Source organism: Micromys minutus (assembly GCF_963924665.1).
Source record: "Micromys minutus genome assembly, chromosome: 10".
NCBI classification, from domain to species: Eukaryota; Metazoa; Chordata; class Mammalia; order Rodentia; family Muridae; genus Micromys; species Micromys minutus.
Genome location: NC_137979.1, coordinates 2925275 through 2940574, shown reverse-complemented (window position 1 = coordinate 2940574; position 15300 = coordinate 2925275). Strand labels below are relative to the sequence as shown.

General features: G+C 38.7%; 1 protein-coding gene across 2 annotated transcripts in view; it reads left to right on the top strand.

The window, feature by feature from the left end:
- Nucleotides 1-15300, top strand: part of CNOT6 (CCR4-NOT transcription complex subunit 6) — a 38437-nt gene that overhangs the window by 13587 nt on the left and 9550 nt on the right. Inside the window, exons 3-8 of one of the 2 annotated variants that reach the window (XM_080922539.1) lie at nt 8160-8346; nt 10561-10646; nt 11899-11988; nt 12094-12162; nt 13878-14035; nt 14972-15126. In XM_080922539.1, the coding sequence (XP_080778665.1) occupies nt 8160-8346; nt 10561-10646; nt 11899-11988; nt 12094-12162; nt 13878-14035; nt 14972-15126 (745 nt within the window). Of the gene's footprint in view, nt 1-8159; nt 8347-10560; nt 10647-11898; nt 12004-12093; nt 12163-13877; nt 14036-14971; nt 15127-15300 lie in introns of both variants that reach the window. The other variant, XM_080922538.1, reaches the window with a different exon arrangement.

Genomic DNA, 15300 nt, shown 5'->3' with positions numbered 1-15300 from the left:
TGTGGTGGCTATGTCCACCACCAAAACCATTTCTAAACTGGAATTCAGTTGCTGAGTTGACGCCAGCCTCAGCTTTCTTGTCAGCCCCAGGGGATACAGCACTCCTATTTTGTAGGTGTCTCTGTCCACCTCCCCTCTTGCAGTTTACTCACTCTATGGATCTTTTTGGGCCAAGGCCTGCCACTCTTAGGGTCACTGTGGCTCAGGGTGGTAGGCATGGTCTCCAGCAGTAGGTGAAGGTAATCTCAGAGATACTACACATACGTAAGTAGAACTGTCTGCAGGCAAACTGCTCCTTCATGTAGCCTTGAGACACTTCATGGTCTTCATTACATGTAGGTTGGCCCGTACATAGTCTATCAGCTTGGCGTGTTAGGCATGTGGATATCTTTCTTGGCATTCACCACTGCTTCCTTAAAAAGGGGTGGATAGATAGCAGCCTGGTTCTTCCTGGGCATCAGTGTCAGGCCAGCTACAGGGTCTGAGGCAGAGGTTGGAAAGGAACGAGAAAAGTTTTGTTTTTTTTTTTAAAGTGGTACTTTTTAGTGGTTCTTTTGGCAAACAGTACCATAATTTAATTATTTTATATTGCTCCTAATATCTAAGGGCATATTGATAAGGGTACAGTAGTCAAAGGGTATGTGGATTTGTAGTTATGATGTGATACTTTGGAGATTTTTTTTGTTATTGCATAAATTAAGATAAATATGATAATTTTCTTAATCTTTTTCTCCATCAATTTTACATACTTAATACATCTAGTTTTTCTGCCTTTTTGTTTGTATAATAAATAGGGCAGTCTATTTTATTTGATGATTATGTGCACAAAATTGGTTAATAATGCATCCTGTATGCTAACAGGAATGTTCTCTGTCATGCTGTGGACTTTTCCTTTTTTCTAAGTCCTTGTAAATGTGTGGGTTAGTTGCTTTGATTTCTTGGTAGGTTCACTATACCTAGTTCTCTAGGTTTTGTTGACTGAACTGGAAATGTGTGCATTGTCTTGTTCACATCTTACATATCATCGGTGTGGAGTGGGGAATGAAAGCAGTACTGAACCGGGAAACCAGAGAGGTCAGGTGCAATTCCTGTTTTTTCTAATGTGTCAACTAGATCTTTCTAAATGTTTAAGTAGTTAATAGAAAGTGGCTTTTAAATCTTAGCCTGTCTTAAGCCACTCAGTCACCCTGAAGTACAGTTTCTGCTTAACTATGGCATGTTAGAGAGATGTTTCTAGACCAGGGTAGTCACAGTTTTACCAAAGTATAACTGACATGCAGAAATCTGCATGGGAGCTGGAGAAATGGCCCATTGGTTAAAGCACATGCTACTCTTGCAGAGTACCCCCAATTTCAGTTTCTAGCATTCACGTGAGGTAGCTCAAAAACACCTGTCACTGGGGCTTGATTGCCCTTTCTGGCCTCTGCCAGGACCTACATATCCACATAGAGACACTCAGTTATACATAATTAAAAATAAGTTCTTAAAATGAGCATTTATTTACATTGTAATAAGGTGGTCTGTCCTGGCCTGTAGATATCTGTTAGTGCCGTCACGCCTGAGAACCTGCAGTCCTTTGTTAATGTGCCATTACTCCACCTCTTCCCTTATTTCTGTACTAGATTGGTGTTTTGTAGAATTTCTATAAATGACACCAATCAGTATGGTTTTTGTTGTTTTATTTTTCTGGTAGACAGGTTCTTCGGTAGCTTCAACTGGCCTTGAATTTGATATGTAGCCAAGGATGACTTTGAATTTCTCATCTGTCTCCATGTCCTTTATTCTGGGATCATCCATAGGCATGTCCTATATTCCTAGTATTTGTTGGTACTGGGAATCAAGCCCAGGAAGGACTATGGTTTCCTCCTTCCCTCCCTCCCTCCTTCCTTCTTTTCTTTAGTTTTACTAGATGACTTCGATCTGCACCCTCAGGGCAGTGGCATGGAGTAAGTGTTTAAGACTTAGTTATTCCCTGAGTTTGTAGTGCTATCTAATTGTGGCTTTAAGTCATTTTAAAAAAATTATTGCTGATATTGAGCATCTTTCAGTATGACTTTGCCATCTGTCCTTTTTGTTGAAGTGTCTGTTTAGATCCTGTACAGAGAGTGTTTTAAGGTTCTTTAGTGTCTTAGTCCTTTTAAGCTATACTACAGGCTAGATAACTATAAACAGTTCAAAGTTCTTTTATGGCTTCCTAATGCTGTGGCCCTTTAATATAGTTCCTAATGTTGTGGCGACCCCTCCCCAGTCATAAAGTTTTTATTGCAACTTCATAACTAATTTTGCTAGTTTTGAATGTAATATAAACACTTGTGGGTTTTTTCCCCGGATGGTCTTAGGCCTATGAAAGGGTCATTTAACACCTCTAAGGGATCAGGATGCACAGGTTGGGAGCCACTGTTTTAGAGATTTGAGATCAAAGGGCTGCATTTGGTGAGGGCCATTGCTATGCACAACATAGATGAAACCATGAAGTGGCAAGAGAGCGTATGTGAGGAAAGAGTTGGTTTTCATTATAACACAAGGAAAGAACACTGGTGACCCAAACATGTCCTCTTCTCAGCACTGTTGCCAAGATTGAGTTTCCAACATAGAGCTTTAGGAGGTGCACCCACACCTTAGTGTGTGTGCAATAGATCCTGAGGCCGGCTAGTACTGGCCCTCCAGCTTTGTTATGTTTCACTCTCTTTAGTGATAATTTTACAGTTGCTGTAGGATTCACATATCTTCACATAGGTATTCTTAGGACATTCATTTCTCAGCTTTTTACAGTTACTGTGCTGTAGATAAGTTATGGTGTTTTTTTTTTTTGGGTGGGGTTTACCATTAGCTTTCATAATTCAGATAATGTAAATTCTTTCAATTTCTAATTGCTTATTGTTGGTGTTCAGGAGAAGTACAGTGCTTTTTTATGTGGTGATCTTGTATCTTACAACTTTGCAAAATAGTGACATTTTTGTTTATTCAGTAAAATTGTTACATACATGATTATGCCATTGGTGGATGGGACAGTTTTATTTCTGCCTACCAAAATACTTATTCCCCTTCTCAATGTCCTGGCTAAGGCTCCACCGTGTTAAGTGGGAGTAATAAGAGAAGACACCTTGCCTTGTCCCTGAATTTTGGAGGACCCTAGTATCCCTTTACCACTAGGATTTTTATAGGCTCTTTTCAAGGTCAAGTTCTTTGTTTTTAAGATTTATTTATTTTATGTGTATGGGTACACTGTCGCTGTCCTCAGACACACCAGAAGAGGGCATCGGATGCCCATTAAAGATGGTTGTGAGCCACCATGTGGATGCTGGGAATTGAACTCTGGACCTTTAGAAGAGCAGTCAGTGCTCTTAACTGCTGAGCTATCTCTCCAGTCCTAAGGTCAAGTTCTTAATTTGCTGAATTTTTAAAGAATCCACAGTGGATACTTTGTTAAAATACTGCTCAAATTTGCATCTGTTGGATAGTATAGGACTTTTTAGTCTATTAAAATTACTTTACATTGATTTTATTTTTTGGGCAATATTCAATAAGCCTTTAATTTCTAGATCAAAGTAGCTGTTATAATTATTTTGGAATAGAGCTCATGTATATAAAAATCCTTATCAAATTTCTAGGAAATCAAATTAAAAAATGCATTAAAAGAATCAGTGGGGCTGGAATATAGTGAAGTTGGTAAGAGTACTTTTTAAGCCATTTGATTCCTGGGTACCTTCATAAAGTTTTTTTAATGGGATTTTCTTTTTGTTGTTTTTAAAAGTAATTTGTCTGGTTAGAGAAATGACAATTAGCCTTCATTTATCATCAGTGGTATATGTTTATTGTCCAGAGTGATTGGCTTCATGAAGACATTTTTATTCATATTTTCCCTTCCCTTCTTCCCAATGTCCCCTTCCTGCTAGTCCTATTCCTCTGTTTAGGTTTACTGAGCTTTTTGTGTTTGTGGGTGTGTTATATTTTTCATTTCTGTGCCATATTACCTGACAAAGGCAACCTACAGGAAGGATTGTTCTGGCTCTCAGTTCCAAGAAACAGTCCATCATGATAGAGGGCATATAGTGTCGGGAGAAGGGACACTGTTAGGCACACTGCTTCTACAGGCAGAAAGCAGAGGGCTGTGATGCCCCATTGTTGCCCCATTGTTTCTTTTTATCCAATCTGAGATTCCAAACATAGAATGGTACCACCCACTTCCCACCTCGGCTCACCTAATATAGATAATCCTTCAGAGACTTATTCAACTTGATGATCCTGAATTCCATCAAATTGACAGTCAAGACGAGCCATCACACTGTATTTATAGTTTTCTTTGCATAAGGAACATTTTTCTTCTCCCTTTCTCTTTTTCTTAAGACAGGTTGGAATACAATTTAGACATCAACTTTGTGTACAGATTTCTGTGATGTTTATCTCAGTTTGAAAACCTTTCCATTAGTTCCTAAAAGGAACTCTACGTATTAGCATTCTTGTTTTTTCTTTTTCCATTTCTCCTCAGCATCCTTTCCAACAGCTACTTCTCATCCTTCTTGGTGGGTTTACTGTTTGGACATTTCAGTAAGGGGATTTGTGTGCTGTGTGATCTCTCATCGTCAGCTCTTTCCCCGAGCAAGTATTTTCGAAGTTGATCCTTGTTCTATCTAGCCATACCTATTTTGCATGTAATATTCTCTGGTAATGAACATACCATATTTTATTCATTCATAGAGTCATAGACATCTAGATTATTTCCAATTTTGAGGGTTTTTTGTTCTTTAAGTTTTTTGAGACAGGGTTTCTGTGTAGCCCTGGCTGTCCTGGATTCCCTCTATAGAGCTGGTTGGCCTCTAACTCATAAGAGATCTGCCTGCCTCTGCCCAACCAGTTTTAATTATTGAAACCTTCTATAATCTTTTATCTGGACAAATATTGATTTCTGATATCTATATACCTAAGAGTTAACTGCCTATCATATTAACACTACATTGAACTTTTAAAGGAACTGTTATTTGATTGTCTGAGCCATTTTACAGTTCCCCTAGCAACATGTTAGGTTTGAGTTTCTCTGTTTACTAAGACTTTCTGATTGCATTGATCCAGGTGTGTTTGAACTAGTTCATCATTGTTTGAGGGGCTACATTTCCTGTATGGATATGTATCTTTTCACGTGGTTATTGGATGGGATCTCACTATCCAGCGCGGAGTAACCTGGAAATTACTGTCTAGCCCAAGCTGCCTCCTAAGTGCTATAAACAAGCCTGTTGCAGCTGTACTCAGATCTTTTCCTTATTTATTTTGTAAATGATGTGCTGGTGTGAATATACACAGGTGTCACCATGCTTATGTGGAAGTCAGAAGACAACCTTGTGTGCTGGTACTCAACATTCACCTGGTTTAAGTTAGGGCCTCTTTGTTTCTCTGCCACATCTGTTTCTGAGAGCTTTGAGGGGTTCTCTTGTGTCTGCCTCTTTCCCTGAGAGCTTTGAGATTATAGAGACTCACAGTCTGGTTTTTAATGGAAGTTCTGGGAATTGAAATTCAGGCGCTCATACTTGCCTGCTAAGTGCTTTACCCACTGAGCAGACTCCCCCAGCCTCTTTGAGTTTTAAAAATGTAAATGACTTTGCAAATTTATGATTTGCCAAATATTCTCCTTTTCTGTGGGTTTCTCTTTTTTAAGGTTGTCCTTTAAAGTGCAAAAGATATTTTTCTTCCTAGACAGGTTTCCTTCCTTATGTAGCCCTGGCTATCTAAGAACTCTCTGTAAACCAGGCTGGCTTTGAATTCATAAGAGATCCTCCTGCCTCTGCCTCTCTGCCTCCTGAGTTCTAGAATTAAAGGCACATGCTCCCACTGCCTGCCTAGTTCAAAAGATTTTAATTTTAATGAAGTACAATTCAATTGTTTTTGCTTGTGCTTTTTAGTTTTTTATATAGTGTGAAATAAGGGCCCAGCGTCTTTTTTAAACATTTAATATTTTTTGTATGTGGTGTTGTACTTGTGTGTATGTCTGTGTGCCCCAAGACTTCCTGTGTTCAAGGAGGCCAGAAAAGGGCATCCAGTTTTCTGGAACTGGAGCTCTTGATGGTTCTGAGCTGCGTTATGTTTGCTGGGAATTTAACTCTGGTCCTCTGGAAGAGCAGCCAGTGCTTTTTTAACTGCTTGGCAGCACCTGGTCTTCATTGCTTTGTATACAGTTATTCAGTTGTACCTTTCTATTATTAATTTTTTTTCTGTCTCCCGAATCCCTGTTTGGAGTCTCCAGTTACATATGCTTCCACTGCTAAAGTTGTCCCAGACATTACCGATGTGCCATACTTCCCCCCGCCCCCAATGTTTTCTTTTTTTTGTTGTTTAGTTTTTCCTTGTCCTGTCTTCAAATCCAGGAATTTTCTTCAGTGTCTAATATACCGTTAATCTCATCTTGGCTGTTCTACCCCCCACCCCCATTCTGAATCTTGATATAAATGCAAAATTCTACAAGTTCAGTTTTGGTGTTTGGGCTGTCATTTCTATCTCAATATAGTTGTTACTTTTCTTATGATTAATTATCCCTTTATGAATTTTTGCTTTCCTGCTGATTGCTGCCAGAGGCTGAGGCTTTTCTTTGGATGATACTTGAGGATTCCTCCAACTAACCTTGGGCATTGTTACAGGGGTACAGTGAAATTACTCTTTTGAGGTTTGATCTTAAGCTTTCTAGGTATGATCAGAGCAGTTATTAGTCTGGAGTTGACTTCTGACCCTATGCCTTCTGAGTTAAAAGGATCCCCCCCCCTCCCATCAGCATTTGGGAACAGTGTGGCCTTGGCCATTTGGGTGTTTCCTCCTCTGGCTTGGGCAGTTTTTCACATTCAGTGGTTAAGAGAAACCTTCATATTCACAGTTCATTTGTCTCTGTACTGTTCTTGAAATCCAACCACCACAGTGTTAGTACGCTTGTTTCCAGAGCTCAGGAGCTTACTAGATCTAACCGGGATTGCCCCTGCCCTGTTTGTTTTGCAAACACTGCCCAGAAAGTAAATTGAGAAAACTGTAGAGACCACCATGTTTGTTTCCTATTCCTCCTGGGTAACTTTGTTACCCTGGTTATTGTCTTCCATAGGATAACAAATTCAGGCTTTCTTACCCTGTCTTGACTAGAATTCTAGTAAGTTTCAGGGTTGTATTTCCAACCATTAGACTATAATAGTTCTCAAAGGTGGATATATTTCCACTGCATCTTGTGTTTCATTCTCTCAATTAGGCCTGACCATTGAGGAAATTGTGGAGAAAGTTTGTATGGATTGTAGAAACTATTAACCTCTTAATCAAGAAATGCCTGGGTACAGATTTAATACTGTGTGAAAGAAGGCTGTTTTTCTGGTTTTGTTTGTTTTTAGTCACTGAGTACTGTCTCTGTTGCTTGGCTAGGTGTCCAAAATGTTTCTTTCTGGGAAGATATTTTCACTTTTACAGTAATACAATAAAAAAGGTTTTCTTTTATTGTTGTTTTGTTGTTGTTTTCTTATTTTGGGGAGGAGGATTTTTTTTTTGAGACAAGATCTCACTGTGTAGATCAGGCTTGCCTGGAACTCCCAGAAACCAGCCTGCTTTTGAGTCCCCAGTGCTAGAATGAAAAGAAAGGTTTGTACCACTACACCAGGCTTTGCTGCCTTGAAGGCACCAACATGACATAGATTTTGTTGTCTTATATGATGCTGTTATCACTTGAGTAATAACTAATCTAGCTTCCTTTTTTAAAAAAGTAAACTTTTTAATTTCTTGTGTATATGATGAACAGTTTTCAGACATGATTTAATTTTGTGTTACATAATGGCAGCTCTTTCATAGTATCCAAATTCTAGATTTATCATTGATGTAGATTACTCATTTTTGTTTATCATATCTGAGGTCATTTAAAGAATATTCTTTCTAGTGTGCTTTTAAAATGAAAATGTTTCAAGTATTGACACTTTGCTTTAAAAGTTTGAAGTTTAGCTTCATTCTGCTAATTAGAGTTAATCATTTAGTGTATTGTGAATTGTTCTAGAATGGATAAAAATCTTGTTAAGTCTTCTCAAACCTTTAAAATAGTAATTTTTAAATACCTAATTAAAACACCTGACTTTTATTTACTACATGGAACCAATTTGAGCAATGACTATATATAACCTCAATCTCTCTCTCTCTCTCTCTCTCTCTTGCAGGAAAAGTAAGAAGCTTAAGCTCATCTTTGTGGTCACTAACTCACTTGACAGCTTTGCATCTGAGTGACAATTCCCTGTCCTGTATTCCTTCAGACATTGCCAAGCTTCACAATCTGGTATATCTGGACCTGTCCCATAATCAAATCCAGAGTTTACCGGCAGAACTCGGAAACATGGTATCACTCAGGTGTGCAGACTCAGTATTGGACCTTTAGGTCCCTCTGAAACAAAAGGCCACGTGTATATAGTTAGGAAATGAAGCTGTTTTATATTTGAGGAAATGAGTTTTATTCAAAGATTTTTTTATAAAAAAATGAATATCCAATAATAAAAATTAGGTAGATCCATTGCTTAGATTTTTATTACTGTGTTATGTATTTTATTTTTGAACCAAAAATTTTAAACAGTGTATTGATAAGCAAATTTAAGGCACTGTTTTATTTAATGTTCTTATCTGTGGTGCCACACAAACATATTACTCACATGGGTCCTTGAAGCCTGTTGCCCACAGTAGGAAAGCCTTGGCATGAATAAGCCAGAATTAGTTACTGTGCTTGGAAGCCTGTAGTCTTATGGGTAGAATTTATAGTGATGTAGTTCCTTTGGGAAATTTACTTTGCCATATGTAAATTATGTGATCTTGGACAGGCTTCTTAGCCAGAAGTTAGGGATGTTGGCAGTGGTGAGTAAAAATCAACTTACCTGGTCCAGGTTTAAGATTCAGCAGATGGTGATTGCTGGGTTCTTTTTCTTTTTAAACCTGTGAGGGGCTGGAGAGATGGCTCAGTGGTTTAGAGCAGTGACTGCTCTTCCAGAGGTCCTGGGTTCAATTCCCAGCAACCACATGGTGGCTCAGAATCATTTATATAATAAGATCTGCTGCTCTCTTCTGGGGTGTCTGAAGACAGCTGCAGTATGCTCATACATATAAAATAAATAAATTCTTTTTAAAAAAGCACACAAGAAAAAAGAAAAACCTTTGAAGGTTTTGTTTGAAGACGATCTACATAAATTGAAATCCAGCATACCTGCTCAGAGCATGGTGGTTTCCATGGATTTTCTGCTACCTTTGAATATAAGGAATAAACCTTGCAGAAATTTCTTTGTTTTTATCAGTCTCAGTCTAGCTGTTTAACGCTTTCCTTGGCTCAGTTATTGAGTATTTACTATAAATTTTTTGCCTTTTTTTTTTTTTTTTTTTTTTTTTTTTTGTTGAGGTTTTTCTTTGTAGACCAGGCTGGCCTCGAACTCAGAGATTCTCCTGCCTCTGCCTCCTGAGTGCCAGTACTAAAGGCATGTGCCACTACTGCTAGACTTACTGTGACTTTTTAATCCTCAGAAACAAGCTGGTGGACAGACCTTTTTTTTTTCCTATCTAATATATTTAGAAATATATAGGAACCAGTTACTCAGAACTTGGGTTTTCTTGTTCAGTGTTTTTCAGAAATAAGTAGGATTTGTATCGAGAAACAAGGATATTAAACATCATTCTTCTCATCTAAACTTTCATTAGTAAAACCTAAGACAGGAGAGCAACAGTATCCCAGTTGACTTTTTTCCTTAAAGATTCCCGTGATTTTTATAATGTGGTTTTAAGAAACATTAAAAGAATCTCTTGTTTATATAACTTTTACTTTAAAACTGAAAAGTTGTGTAAATTTGGAGAACAGCAGCTGCTGTTGAGTTCATTCATGGACCTCGTGGTAACTTCATGTTCCTGACCTTTCTTGTTGCTGTAACCAAATACTTGACGAGACTGAAAGGGAAAACTTCCTCATTAGATTCATGGGTTGGGGCGGTGCGGCCCGTCATGGCGGGAAAGACACGGTGCAGAGACGCACAGCAGCTGGTCACATCGCATCTACCAACCATCAGGCAGTGGAGTTGGAGGTGCTTTCTTTTTTTCTCATTTTTATTTCATGTAAAATAATTTCTGAGGCTGCTTATAATGAGGTATTCATGAATTTAATAACTTTTAAATTTTTTAAAAATCTGTTTATTTACTTTGTGTATATGAGTACATTGTAGCTGTCTTCAGACACCCCAAGAGCATCAGATCCCATTACAGATGGTTCTGAGCCACCATGTGGTTGCTGGGATTTGAACTCAGGACCACCGGAAAAGCAGCCAGTGCTCTAAACCACTGAGCCATCTCTTCAGCCCTAACTTTTAAAAATTGAAGCTTATATCATACTTTGTTTTGTATCTTCTTTTATACTAATTCCCCCCCCCCCCCCCCCCCCCCCGTATTTTACCAAAAGTGTGGTCTGTGGCAGTTTGTCCTTTATTTTGAACTTAAGAGTTTGAGCGAAGTCAAGGCTAGGTACTGGAGTATGATGTACAGTTTTTCCTAGAAATGATTAACATGTCTTCTGATTTCCTGGAATTTTTATATCAATAGGGAGCTCCATTTAAATTACAACCAGTTACGAGTTCTACCTTTTGAGCTGGGAAAACTGTTTCAGTTGCAGACTTTAAGCCTGAAAGGTAGGATTTCATTGTTTTCTTACAGTTTCGGAAAAGCTATGAGATGCTTGGGCGGGCAGCGTTGTCCTGAGCTTTACCTATTGTTTCGCCTGGGCTGTAGGTTCCCGTCACTCTTCAACCCGGCAGCTGAAGTCAGTCTTTGTGTTCTTTCGGCTCCTGGCCTGTCTGTTGTCCTTGCTTCTGTCTTGGTGCTACCTTATCCTATGCTTTCTCATTATGTTGTAAACAGCTTTTTGCTTAGGTTCAAATCAGAGTACAGTTCCCATAAAATAAAGAAAATTTCCCCAGTAAATAGAAAATTTTGATTTGGTCCTGGTACTAAAAATTATGCTTTCGAGGGTTTCTTTTTTAAAAAGAAAGTTGATTTATGGGTACTTAATTAGTATTAGAAGTGGGGAAGGAGAAATGCAGTAGGAACCATTATAAAATGGATTATCCCAGAAGGAGTCAGAGTCAGATTTTTAAAGTGTTTCAAGACATGGGCATGTTTTGTAAAGTGATTGGTTTTTCACCAGTCTGGGCAGGTGTGGACAGATAGCTGTCTCCTAAAGCAAAGACTTCTGGGTAAAGTCTCTATGAGTTACATTCATATTTCTGAAAGATAGTTATAGTGTCAGGTAATATTCCTATAAGTTCATTTGATATATTATGAAGACTGTTCAATAAGTAAATAAATAAATACACTGTATATGTAATAATTTTTAGCAGTCGTCAACTTTGTAAGTGTTGAAATTCATTGTGAGGCAGAGAGAGCCTCGTGTATTCTTCCAGTTCAGAATTGATACAAAGTACTTTTTCATTAATATTTATCTATTAATCTTTTTATGAACTTTTGTGTACAGTGCAAAATTTGAGTCTGGAGACATGGCTCAGTGGTTAAGCACAGTGACTACTCTTTTAGAGGACCCAGGTTCAAGTCTCAGCACCCACTTGGCAGCTCACACTTGACTGTAACTCTAGTCCCAGGAAACCCAGTTCCCCTTTCCTGGCCTCCAAAGGTACCAGGCATGAACATGATGCCCAGATAGAAATGCAGGGAAAACACCCATACACATAAAACAAAAATAAATACATCATTTTTTAAAAGTGCAATTTTATTTTTATATAAAATTTTCAAAAGTGTCATTTTTATTTGGTAAGTTATTAGGAACTATAATGTAACATTGTTGTAATAATTTTTGTTGTGTTAGGCTACAATTTTTAAGTTTGAAACACTTTATTATCTTAATTTACCTACTTAAATTCTTACCAGGAAATCCACTTACCCAGGATATATTGAACCTCTGTCTGGAGCCAGATGGAACAAGAAGGCTACTGAACTACTTGCTCGATAATTTGTCAGGTACTGCAAAAAGAAGTAAGTGGCTGTTTGTTTAGACTTACTCTTAGGAAATAATGTAAGGATATCACCTAATTATTATTATTTTTTATATACATATATACCCAGTTTCAACAGAACAACCACCTCCAAGATCTTGGATCATGTTACAAGAACCCGACAGAACAAGACCAACAGGTTGGTAGCCCTGTTTTTTAATATTAATTTTTTTAATCAGGTCTTGATAAACCTAAAAGTATTGTCCACGGTGCTTCAGATCATAAGCAGTATTTAAGGTAGTATTATAAGTTGATTTGGTTTGGGAAATAATGATAAAGATTTAATTCTGTAATGCATTGGTTCTTAACTAGGAGGCATTTATCTTTGGGGACACGTGTAGCATGTAGTTGTTGCTACACTGCTCCATGTTCCTGGCTAGATGCATGTGTGTCCGCCCAGGAGGCACCCCTAGATCTGCTGGTGAAAGACACACACACTTTTACTGTGCTTTTTAGTTCACTGACCAGGCACTCTAAGCCCCCCACAGCTATAGTGCCCTTATCTTCACTCTCAGCCCAACTCCTCTAATTCTGCCCTCAACCTAGTTGCTCAGTTACCTACTCCTTGCTCAGCGCCCTAAATCTGCCCTCAGCTTAGTAGTTTCTAGTCTCCCGCCTGCTACCCAGGCCTAGTTGGGGAATGACCTAGCCAATGGCCACTCCACCCGAGGTCTCACATGGCTGGTGACTCTTTCTCCTTCCAAAGCATGTCAAGTCCCTTTTCTCCTCCTGCATCTGCTAGCCTGCCTGTGGGGAAACCAGAAGTCCTACCTCTTCTGTCCAGCCATTGGCATCTAGCAAGAACCAATTTGGGAACAAGACCTCAGCATTCATTCTGGAGCATCAGAACTACCCCTGCAGACATGTACCACTTTAACAATTCTGATTGTCAAAACTGGGAGACGTGCAATACGGAGAAATGGGGTTGAAGTCAGGGACACAGTTAAGCATAGTGCCTGTCCAGGTCAGCTCCTACAAGAGAAGGCTTTAGCCCCCTTGACCTTTGTGTCAGTCAGATTCACTGAATAACATCTTCCCACATTGGAGTTTTTCATATGCTAATGTGTTCTAAAGGTACTTAATATCAGGAAAAATAGAAGCTTTTTTTACTTGAGAAAAAAAATGGAACTAATGGCCTTTTATCTATTTTTAACCTAAATTTTATGAGAATAGTTGAATTCTCAGAGTATGTTAACAGGACTTGGCTGACGATCAATGCCTGCTCTTCTGCATTAACACACACTGCCTTGTTTCATGGTGCTTTGCATTATTTTGCTTCATAAGTCATCTTGTTTGGGCTTTTGTTGCAGTCCTGTGTCAGCCCAGTCTACCATTGCCATTCCTCCTGTAGCCAAGACACGTTTTTCTTAGCATTTCTTAGTCTGTGTGTCTGAGACAGTGCTGTTTTGTAAATTATTATAATGAAAGACTTTTTACGTGCCCCAGGAAGCCAGAAGTAATCTCTGTGATTTGCTTTGTTACATATTCATTTAATTTTAGTGTTCTGAAGCCAAACAGACTGTCTAGTTCGTAGTTGGCCTATAGGAAAGAGAAAATTGGGCAACCTGTTAAGGACACTGCTTGTCAAGTTTCCATGCTGTGCGTTTACAGTTAGTGACAGAAGAAATAAGGAGACTTGGTTTGTCCTGACTTTTAGGTTCTGCAGATAAAAGCACATTGTATCCTAATTGGTTCGTCTCTCTGTCTTCCCATCATTTATTTTTCTTGAGTAATAGCTTTTCATTGACTGTAGGTTGAGTAGATAAGTCTGATTTAACATAGTGAGGACTATTACTGAAATAATTATGGTTGTTTTTTTCTGCCACGTGTGTGAATAAGTTATCTCTCCTACAGCCTTGTTTTCTGTCATGTGCTACAATGTTCTTTGTGACAAATATGCGACCCGGCAGTTATACGGCTACTGTCCATCATGGGCACTAAATTGGGACTACAGGAAAAAGGCCATTATTCAAGAAATTTTGAGCTGCAATGCTGATATTATAAGTCTTCAGGTGAGTCATGCAGAAGACTCTAAGTTCCGTGACCCTCCAGACCAGGACAGAACGAGAAGCAGTTACAGTTGGATAATGTAATTCAGACATTCAGCAGATATGTCTGAAACGTTAGCTTCTGCAGCTCTTAAAATCCTGACCTTTTCTGCGTCTGAGAGTGAGAGTGGGTTCTGAGAAGAGTCAGCTGTCTGGCTGTGCAGCCTTCTGTGCTGTCATACACAGCAAATGGGTTCACTTAAGTCTTAAACACTGGTAGTGACTTTATTCCTTTTCCCAGTGTTCCTTTGTACTGCATTTGAATTGGGTGGCAAAGTTGCTGAAATTGTGCCATTGTTTGGATATATTCTTACTTTACCAGTACTGTTACCAGAAAAGTTATGGTGAGGTGGAAAAAGATTGGACTGTCTAAACAGTAACCTAGACTTTTTAGCCCAAATCTTACAATAATATAGTTCCTGTCAGTTTTTTCAGGGTCTAGAATTACCGTCTGTGACAACTGCAACATGGTCCTTGTTCCATCAGTTCTAAGGCATAAATATGTATGCGTAGCTGTACACGCCTTTCATTTTTTAAAAAAACTTATTTTTATTTTATGCATGAGTACACTGTCGCTGTCTTTACACACACCAGAAGAGGGCATCAGATCCCATTACAGATGGTTGCGAGCCACCCAGGACCTCTGGAAGAGAGCAGTCAGTGCTCTAAACTGCTGAGCCATCCCCCCAGCCCCATGTCTTCTATTTTACTTCTAAACTATAAAGAGCTAGCATTGGCAACTGGTACAATAAAGTCTGATTGGGGGCTGGACATTTTGAAGATGTTCTTTAATCTTTAACTTCGTCTGTTGAAAAATACTATTTTAGGCTATACATATGGGGTTAATGTATAGGGCAGATCTTTATCTTTGAAATAACTTTGCTGGTTATAATTTTTCAGGAAGTTGAAACAGAGCAGTATTACAGTTTTTTTCTGGTAGAACTGAAAGAACGTGGCTATAATGGATTCTTCAGCCCTAAGTCTCGAGCTAGGACTATGTCCGAACAAGAGAGGAAGCATGTGGATGGCTGTGCAATATTCTTTAAGACTGAAAAGTAAGCCTGTTTGACTTCTGTTAAAGCTGGGACAGTGTCCTCGGTGTCTACAGATTGGGCCCAAGGATGAGGTGCTATATTAAAGAAAATATGACTGTTTAAAATTAAAGAGTCTTTTGTTAGAAATAACTTGTTTTGGGGGCATATTGAAAATACCGCTGTTTCTTTTGGTGG